The sequence below is a fragment of the Cervus canadensis genome, chromosome 22, assembly GCF_019320065.1.
Source record: "Cervus canadensis isolate Bull #8, Minnesota chromosome 22, ASM1932006v1, whole genome shotgun sequence".
NCBI lineage: Eukaryota > Metazoa > Chordata > Mammalia > Artiodactyla > Cervidae > Cervus > Cervus canadensis.
Genome location: NC_057407.1, coordinates 979014 through 988437, shown reverse-complemented (window position 1 = coordinate 988437; position 9424 = coordinate 979014). Strand labels below are relative to the sequence as shown.

The 9424-nt window shown below is 60.5% G+C and overlaps 1 protein-coding gene across 4 annotated transcripts in view; it reads left to right on the top strand.

The window, feature by feature from the left end:
- Nucleotides 1–354: 354 nt before the first annotated feature.
- MGLL (monoglyceride lipase) overlaps nt 355–9424 on the top strand; it is an 86737-nt gene continuing 77667 nt past the window's right edge. For 2 of the 4 annotated variants that reach the window (XM_043441893.1, XM_043441890.1), the window contains exons 1-2: nt 1081–1237; nt 1704–1848. In XM_043441893.1, the coding sequence (XP_043297828.1) occupies nt 1228–1237; nt 1704–1848 (155 nt within the window). In that variant the 5' untranslated portion in view covers nt 1081–1227. Of the gene's footprint in view, nt 558–1080; nt 1238–1698; nt 1849–9424 lie in introns of those variants that run through there. The other 2 variants (XM_043441891.1, XM_043441894.1) reach the window with 2 other exon arrangements.

The following is a 9424-nucleotide window of genomic DNA, read 5'->3' as shown; positions in this document are numbered from 1 at the left end:
GCCTCTGGGGCCAGGCCTGCCCTTGTCGGCCTGGCCCCCACCTCCTGGAAACTGCACACATCCCCCCACTGCCCCAGCGTTTTATGTGTGTCTGTGTCCCAGTGCCTCTGTGCTCCTTTCTCTGCGTGTTATCTGGGAGTGTATATCTGCGTGTACTGAGGGTGTGAGTGGTGTCCACGTGTGTGATTCTGGGGGGGGGGGCGCCCGGGTGCCTGTGTCGCTCCTGCAAGCGTGTGTGTGCGGCGGGTGTGCGCGCGTGGGTGTGTGCGCGCGTGGTGTGTGCGCGCGTGGGTGTGGCGTGTCCTCCCGCAGCGCGGCTGGTTCGGGGCGCCAGTCCCCGGGCGCCACCCCGGGCGCGGCCGGCGGGGAGGAGCGCGCGGCGGGCAGGCCGGTGGCACACGTGGGCCCGGCGCCGCCCCCCGCGGCCCACCCCCGGCCGCCCCCGCCGGGAGGGAGCCGGGATAAGTGGCGGCGCGGACGCCGCGCCCTGTCTCCGGAGCGGCGGCGCGCAGCTCTCCGGTCCCGGCCGTAGACGAGGACTCGGCGCTCGTGGCCCGGTAACTGCCTGCGTCCCCGCCCGAGCCGTGCCTGTCGCCCGGGTGCGGCCGCCCCGCGTCCCGCGGTCCCCGCGTCCCCGCGCTCGGCGTGGGCTCCCGCGCCCCTGTGCGCGTGTGCGCGAGCGCGCGCGTGTCTGCGTGTGCCCGGCGCGTGCGCCCCGCTCCCTGGCGGCGGCCCCGAACCAACTTGTCGCCGCCGTCAACTCCGTGTCCGCGTGTCCGTCCCCCGCGGGCAGCCCTGCCGGCGGGGTTGCGCTCCCGGCCCGGCGGACGCGGGCAGGCGGCAAAGTTTTTTGTGGGAGCCTGGCTGACTTTCCTGGGGGACCCGCGCTCGTGCGTGTCCGAGGGTGGGGATCTGGGCGCGCGGAGCTGGTGCCCTGGGGCCAGGGCAGCGGCAGCCGGCCTCCCGGGGACACTTCTCCCTGCCACAGGCGTTTCTTTACGAAGAGTAATGGGGGGCTAGCGCTGGGTGGCTCCGCTCGCAGACGGGGGGCAGCCCTGGGCTCCGCGCTCCTAAAGCCAGGCAGGATCTGGGGCCCGGCGCTAGCTGGGAAGCTGGGGGTGGGGGGGACGTGGGGGGCGCCCCCCGCCAAGATGAAGGGGCTGCCCCGGCTGGCCTGGCCCTGACGATCGGGGTTGTGCGCTGGTGGATCGCAGAAGCCCGGTCGTGATGCAGACAGGTTTGTGGCGGCACCTTTAGAATTTCGGGCAGGAGGAATTAACCAGAGCGTCATCCACCCCGTGACCGCGCCCCTGTGAAACTTCCTTGGGGGTTTCAGCCTGGAAGGGTGTTTTGCAGCTGGGTCTTTATGCCCACAGAGCTGACTATCATTTCCACTTGATTACAGCTAAAATAGTCTTTAAGATGAAGTTTCCTGAAATGATTTAAAATAAACACAGATGGGAAGGGGGGGGGGGAAAGCTGTAAGGAGGCACTTAAAAGATAAAGTGAGCATTTTTCTTAAGAACAAATGGGGTTTTCAGTCTTAAGAAATATATGTATCTGTAAAATTTTTGAAATGGAAGGGTTTTTCTTTTTTTTTTTAACTGCTTTAAAAAAATGTGAGTGACCGATCAAGGTTTCCCTCCCGACGTCTCTGTTTTGCCTTCTCTCTGACCGAGCACCGTTCCCTTTTTCCTTCCCAGCACCTGAAGATCCGTTCAGAATGCCAGAGGAACGCTCCCCTCGGCTGACCCCACAGAACGTTCCCTACCAGGACCTCCCGCACCTGGTCAACGCTGACGGACAGTACCTCTTCTGCCGGTACTGGAAACCCTCCGGCGCGCCCAGGTCAGTCTGCCCCCGCCCCCAGTGATGCTGAGGTTGGTCCCCAGGGGCGTCGGGGGGTCCTGCCCCCTCCACCTTCCTACGCAGCTCCTGAGAGGCCACTTTCCCCGTGACCTACTTCACGTGCTTCTTTAACATCGAGCCCAGCAGGCTAACAGAGCTGAGGGCTTATGCTTCATCTTTTTTAAAATTAAGAAGCAGGAGTTCTATTTCCAATATGACAAGTAGGATGTGAGTTCTACCGTATGGCGGTTTTCACAGGACTTTATTTTTTGTGCTGGAGTTGATTTCCTGTTGTGCAGGCATGCCTTTAAAATCCAACCCAACAGTGACCGAAAACCACCCGATCAGATAGAATCAAAATGATGTGTGTGTATAGTAACTTTTGTTGTCTGTCCGGTTTGACCGTGAGCCTCAGAGGGTGTCTTTCGTGTATCAGAGAAGGAAGGGGGTCTGCCTGTCTCCTTCTGATTTCTTGCCAGCTCAGTTACTTGGTACATTTCCCATCAAGGATTATGTCTTGCTGTTAGGAACGGGCGTTGGGACGACACACAATAAGACAGCTGGTCTGCTACTTCCCTCCGCGCGGATAAAACGGGGAAAACCCTGCTTGTTTGTGTTGTTCAGGGAAGGAAACGATTTGGGGTAGCCAGCTGGCCTAGAGACCAGCGAACGTCTCCTGTTCCGCGGACGTGTTACCTGTTCCAACAGGCCTCTGGTCCCCGGAGGCCCATGTGGGGTGTGAGGTGTGGGGTGGGAGGTGTGGGGTGGGTTGTAGGATTATGTCTCCCTCACTGTTTCAGTCGTTACCCACCCTGAGCACGGGTATAAAATTTCTACGGTTTTAGCAAGGTGTGTGTAATCCAGGTAGCTGCACATTCAAGACAAGAAAAGCAACAACAAAAAAGCAAAGATGTGAACTGTGAAGACCTGGTTTTAGAATCACAGCCTCAGGGCAGCCGGATAAACTGGCTGTTAGTGGGTGGTTAGTAGTCCTGGGGTCTGGCCTTGTCTTTCTTAAAGATCCCTGGAGGAGAGAGCTGGAGTGGGGTGCGGGTGGGGTCATCACACGTCCTCAGCTCTCCCGTCTGGCTTGCAGCGGCCCACTGTGGCTTTAATTTCTAACCGCCCTGGGGTGGAGGGCGCGTTCATTTGCTGGGTATGCACTTGGCGATGGTGAGCCTCAGACCTCGGGGGCGTCCTTCGCGGGTGGGGAGGCTGTCCTCAGTGGAGGTCAGTGGGACACAGCCTGCAGGCTTCCGACGGGGCGGGGCTGCCCGTCCTGGAGCTGCGCTGGTCTCACAGTCTCCACCCCAGTGGCCCAGGGCCCGCTTCCTCGCTTTTGCTCCAGTTAGAGATGGCACCCTCCGCTCCCCCCTCCCCCGGCTCCACCAGCTGTGTTTAAATCTCTTGGGGTCAGTGTTTATCTCCTGCTGGGAAGAGAATGGGGTGGGTGGGGGCCGCACGGGGGTTCCGGGCTTTGTTAGAGAGGCCCCCCCACCCCCGCCTGCCTGCTCGTCTCCACCCCCTCAGATGATGCAGGTTCCTGAGCTCCCTTGACGGAGCCGGCAGGCCCCCCACTGTGGGTCGGAGGACCTTTAAAACCCATCCCCATCAGTCCTGACCCCTCGGGAGGTCCTGGAAGCCCCTGTGGTGACAGACGCTGCTGCATCCGGGGTCCTGGAGGGATCAGGCCAGGCCGAGTGGGGGTGGGCCGGGGGGGCCTCGGGGCAGAGTCTGTGCCTGCTGGTGGGGCTGCATCTCCGCGCCTGGGCCCAGCCACTCTGTCAGACCGACCGCCCTGCCCTCCTGCGGGCGGGCGACAGGCCTGTTGCCTCTGGGAGCAGAGGGGCCCGCTGGGCTCAGCCCGCCCCTCCAGGGAGCGCCCTCCAGGGAGCGCCCTCCAGGCTCTCACCCCCGGGTAGCTCAGAGTCTTCTGTGGGCCGATCCTTGGGGAAAATACCCCCAACTGTCCCTGGTCTCTGCTCCTTTAAAAAATGTTTCCCACGGAGGCCCTCGGGACCTCAGAGGCCCCCGCCTTGTAGATGGTGCCTGATAGAGGGTCCTAGTCATCATGAGCCTGGGGCTGAAAGCCCACCCTTGGTCGCGCCGAGGCAGGTTTGTGTTCGTCTGGTGGCAGAGCTTTATGGTGACAGTGGATACCGACCGTCCTTAGGATGCAGTGGAATGGTCTCCCGTGAAGTGGGTCTCGGGCGTGCTCTGGACTCTGGACGGGTCTCTTAGATGTGATCTCGTTTTATCTAACCAGTCAACCCGCGAGGTAGGTGCTGTCCTTGTGAACCCTCTTCAAAAGCTGGTCCAGCTGCATTTTGTCCACATTCCTCTGGTTCCACTGAGCACAAGACTTCTGTCCAAGGACTGTCTTCCTGATAAATTCTTGTTTTTGTTAGGATGAACTCACTCCTTACGGAAAGGAGTGATAGGATCTTTCATTGTGATCGTGCTCAGTCGTGTCCCCGTGGACGGTAGTCCTCCGGGCTCCTCTGCCCATGGGTTTCTCCAGGCAAGAACACTGGAGTGGGTTGCCATTTCCTCCTCCAGGAGATCCTCCACACCCAGGGATCAAACCCGCGCCTCCTGCATTGACAGGAGGATTGTTAACCACTGAGCCGCTTGGGAAGCCAACAGAATCATTGTTCTTACTGATTGTTGGCTGGCAGTAGGTTAAAATGTGATCTGTTCTGAAACCCCGAATCTTCTTATGCCCCTGGAGACTGGCTGCCTGATCGAGCCTGGGAACTTTGGAATTTTAAAATAGTGATTCTGCAGCAGGTCTCAACCCCTGACGGTGTTCTCGGGGTCGCGGAACCGGCCGGGTGGGACGTGAGCTGCTCTTTCATGGCTCCCGGGCCATGGGATGGTACTTCACACCTTTGGGTTCAGGTTACCACTCGGTATGCCTAAAGGGCAGCTTTGAATCACCTTCTGAACGTTCCTCAGCCGTCCTGGCCCCCAAGGATGGCTGACAGGTCAGCAGCGTCGGGGCCCCGAGGGTCTGATGCACGCAGCGCCCGGTTGGATGGCTTGGCTCCGAGGAAGCCCTCCCTTGGTTCCGCCAGATGAGGAGGGCTGCAGGCCTCCTGGGTGTTCAGGGCCCGGCGTGGACACGTCTGTCTGCCTGGGGCTGACCGGGCAGTCTGAAGCAGACCTTTGTGAGATAAAGGCCTGGATGCCCTGCGTCTCCCCTCCAAGCAGGGGGCTTCCTCTTGCCCAGCCCGCACTCCGTCTCTGGGGAGCCCCCACCCCAACACTGCGGAGCAACCAGGCTCTATTCCTGTCGCTTCGTTGTCGCGACAGTTGGGGCCCCCAGGGGGCCGCTTCATAGAGCTCCGTTCCTCTGCTGGCCCGGGGCCTGGTGCAGACACCCGGGTGACTCCCCCTTGAAAAAGTTCCAGATCCGGGTCCTCTGCAGGGACCCCCCCTAGGCTGGGACCCTGAAGCCCCTTCCCCTTTCCTGCCTCCTCTCGGGGGCTGGCCTTCCTCCGAAGGAGGGTGACAGGGCACCCTTTCTGGAACCTCCCCGTGGGCTCGGAGCCGCGGCCATTCCTGGAGTCGAGAGGCCGAGGCCTCCGCCTCCTCCCTCTGATGTGCCCTGCTCCGCCCTGGGTCACATTGACCGCGTCTCCACGAGGCCCGCGGCGTCCGCCTCGGGAGTTGCGGCCAGAGCCGTCTCAAGACGCTTCCTCCCACCTATGCAAATTTACCTGAAGAAGAAGCAGCACTTGCTGGGAGCTGGGATATATTTAAATGCTGGAGGACACCCTCCCTTCCTGCCGCCCTCATACTGTCCTCCCGTCAGCCACCAGACCCTTGGGTCTGGCAGCTGGGGCTCTGAAGATGGAGCCGGGTGCAGACCATGGAGCGCGGAGCCTCCGCCATCTGGCCGGACCTCACTGCCCCCTGAGAGCCCGTTCCCCTGGATCAGCTCGTCTCTCTGTCCTCTGCTCTGCCTCCGGTTTGCTCACCGGGTTGTGTGCCCCCCGTGTAGGGTGCGGGCACCGTGCTCTGGGCGGTGCTCCCCGGGGCTCTGTGTGTCTCGGGGGTCTGCCTCCCCGGGGCCCCTGCTGCTCCCGGTCTGTCGTGGCCCTCCCCCAAGCTCCTACCACCTGCGTGACGAGGTGTGACCACATCACTGCCTTTGGTTGGCCTGTTCCCAGGGCCAACCACATCCCACCCCTTGTTGCAGTCAGTCACTCAGTCATGTCCGACTCTTTGTGACCCCATGGACGGCAGCACGCCAGGCCTCCCTGTCCATCACCAGCTCCTGGAGTTTACTCAAACTCAGGGCCATTGAGTCGGTGACGCCATCCAACCATCGCATCCCCTGTCGTCCCCTTCTCCTCCCGCCTTCCGTCTTTCCTAGCATCAGGGTCTTTTCCAGTGAGTCAGTTCTTCACGGCCCAGGTATTGGAGCTTCAGCTTCAGCATCAGTCTTTCCAGTGAACACTCAGGGCTGATTTCCCACAGGATGGACTGGTTGGATCTCCTTGCAGTTGAGGGAGTCCCACCCCTTAGGTCCCATCCCTTACTCATCCCTGAAAGTGGCCCTGGGGACCTAGTTCTGGGTGTGTCCACTCCTCCCACTCAGCTGTGGTCACGCTCCTGCCCAACAGGCCAGTCAGGAGACCCTGGTTTACTGATGCCTGGGAGCTGGTACCAGGGTGGGGAGACGGTGGTGAGGATCTCTGCGTTTGAGGAAGAGGTGGGTGAGGAAGAGACGATCTGATCCATCACGCTCCCCATGTGAGGGGAGGAACCTAGAGACCCGGGAGGGGGTGGCTCCCTGGTGGCTCAGCGGTCAAGAATCTGCCTGCAATGCCAGAGACATGGGTTCAGTCTCTGGGTCGGGAAGATCCCTTGGGGGAGGGAATGGCAACCCATTCCAGTGTTTATGCCTGGAGAATCCCATGGACAGAGGAGCCTGGCGGGCTGCAGTCCGTGGAGTTGCAAAGAATCAGACACGACTGAGCGACTAAATAACACCAACCTAGAGACGGGACAACTGCCAGGCATGGTGCAAATTAGAAAAAGGGTTGCCCGGGGTAGACACGGCCCTCAGGTGGGAGGTTTGGTGGGCAGAGCGCAGGCTCGGTGTCAGCTCCCGTTCACCCTTCCAGCCAGCACCCTTGAGCAGTATTGCTCCCGTGAGAGGCATGTGCAGGGCCGGGAGCCACAGGAAGCTGGAGACAGGGGAGAGGCCAGGCCCCGGGGTCCTGCCAGCCAGGCTATGGGCTTGAGTTTGCGCCTCGATGGGTGGGCAGCCCCGGACCGGCTCTAGGCCCAGAAGCCATGCAGTTGGGCTTGTGGCTTGAGCTCAGCTGGCGGGAGGTGATGCAGGGTGCAGGTGAGGGGCTGAGTCAGCCCCTTGAGGTGCTGGGGGCAGAGCTTGCCGGGTGGTGATGGAGGGTTCCCGGGGCCTCCCCAGGTGCATGGGGAACGTGGGGCCCCCTGCATAGCACACCTTCAGGTCACTCCCCTCCAGAGGCGCCGGGGCAGCTCTCTGATGGCGAGGACCTGTGGACCACCGGGCTGTGGGATCTCCCTCTGGAGCATTCCTGAGAAGCCAGTAGGGAAATCAGAGAGGGAAGCAGCGTGGGCAGGGGCGGCCGGCAGACCTCCCCAGTGAGATACTGACGCGGGGGGCAGTCAGTTTCCTGAAGGCAAGAGAGGAATCCTGTCCCCCTCGGCTCCCCACCACAAGAATCAGAAAGGGCCTTAGGCTTCTCTGAGTGGGTTCCTGAAATTTCCACCCAAGCGCGGAGACCGTGGTCCTCACTCTGTGTTGTATGGTAGAGATATGATTTTTAATCCCATCACTGCCTTCCAGTCCTACCTCAGCTTTCTCTTGCCTATTTTAAGAATTTCCCAAAGTTCCTTCCTCGTGGATGGAGCCGTCCGTCCTCCTCCTGGTGTTTCCGCCTTTGTTGCAGCAAACTGCCTGCTTTTTAAATAGGGCATGTCTACTGGGCTTTTTTTTAAAGACTCTTCGAATAGCAAAGATCTTTTTGATGGCGAGAGGAAAGGCCACTGCTATTCTTGCAATATTTTTGCAGTTGATTTTTCCAACAGCTTCGTTAAGGCATAATTTTTTCCAGTTGCTATAAGAATGTTCTGTGGATATAAGTCAGGCTTTGTTTTGCAGTGGAGTTGAAGAAAAAAAAATTGCAAAATAAGCCGCTCCCTGAAAGGCGGGCATTGTCCACCGCTGTGCGTTGCTCAGCACCTTTTAGGTAGAGATGCCCATCCGGGCGCACTTTGTCCCCAAGTGCCAACCAAACAGGGTTCTCCTGCCAACGGCCCTTCGTGTGTGACTCTGCAGCTGAGATTACAGCGTGACCCTTGTCCCACATTTAGGGTCAGCCAAGTCTTCTGCTGGGGGTGGTACTTTTGTTTCACATGGGCCTGCTCGCTGGGGTGGAGGTGGGGAGGCGGATTCAGTTCAGTTCAGTCGCTCAGTCGTATCCGACTCTTTGCGACCCCATGGACCACAGCATGCCAGGCTTCCCTGTCCATCACCAACTCCTGAAGCTTGCTCAAACTCACTTCCGTTGAGTCGGTGATTCCATCCGACCATCTTATCCTCTGTCGTCCCCTTCTCCTCCTGCCTCCAATCTTTCCCAGCATCAGGGTCTTTTCCAATGAGTCAGTTCTTTGCATCAGGTAGCCAAAGGATTGGAGTTTCAGCTTTAGCATCAGTCCTTCCAGTGACCATCTAGGACTTATTTCCTTTAGGATGGACTGGTTGGCTGCCTTACCTTCTGCAAAAAGGTTCAGAGGAGCTCTTACCATGGCCTTGCCGCTCTGTCAGTGTTGGGAAGGAAGAGGGCAGGAGGGTGGACAGGAGGGGCAGAGCAGAAGGAAAGAGAGAGGGTTCGGGGATTGCATCCTCAGGGGACGTTAGGGTGAAGGGGAACTGGGCCTTCCTTTCCTTGAGCAGAGTCCTTGGAAGGCTCCACAGGCAGGATGGACACAGAGAACGGACCCCCTGCGCCCTTCAGGGCTCTCGAGTCCGGGGTCGCGGGGCGCCGCCCCCAGAGAGCAGGTCTCGGGGGGCTGACCGGAGGAGGGCCTGGGTCTCCGAGCTCTCAGAGTGCTTCTCAGCCCTGCCCTCGGGCCCCCTGTGTGCACGCGTGTCCGTGGTGCTGAGATCTGCTCGGAACCGTGCGTCCCCCAGGGGCCCAGGTGTCTGAGCCTGTGGCTGGCGGGGCTGAGCCCTCGGAGGCGGCAGCTCTCCCCAGCCGTCAGGGCTTCCTGGGGGTGGTGGAGGCTTTAGGGGGTGGGCTCTGTGGACCTCGGAGTCTCATGGCACGTGAACGTGCGTCCTTTCTCGGAAGGCACAGGGGGTCACCCACTCCCCAGCCCCTTGGGGTGGGGGCGGCCCAGGACCCCAGTGCTCAGTGCCAGCCACATCCCCTGCAGGGGGGTAGGTGGCCTCAGAGGGCGAGCACAGCCCTGAGGGGTGGGGCGTGGGGCCGCAGGGGCATCCCCAGGGCTGGCATCCTTCCACTCCGCCGCACCTCCCCACTGTGGGTTTAGACCGTGGGGCAGCTTTCCCAGG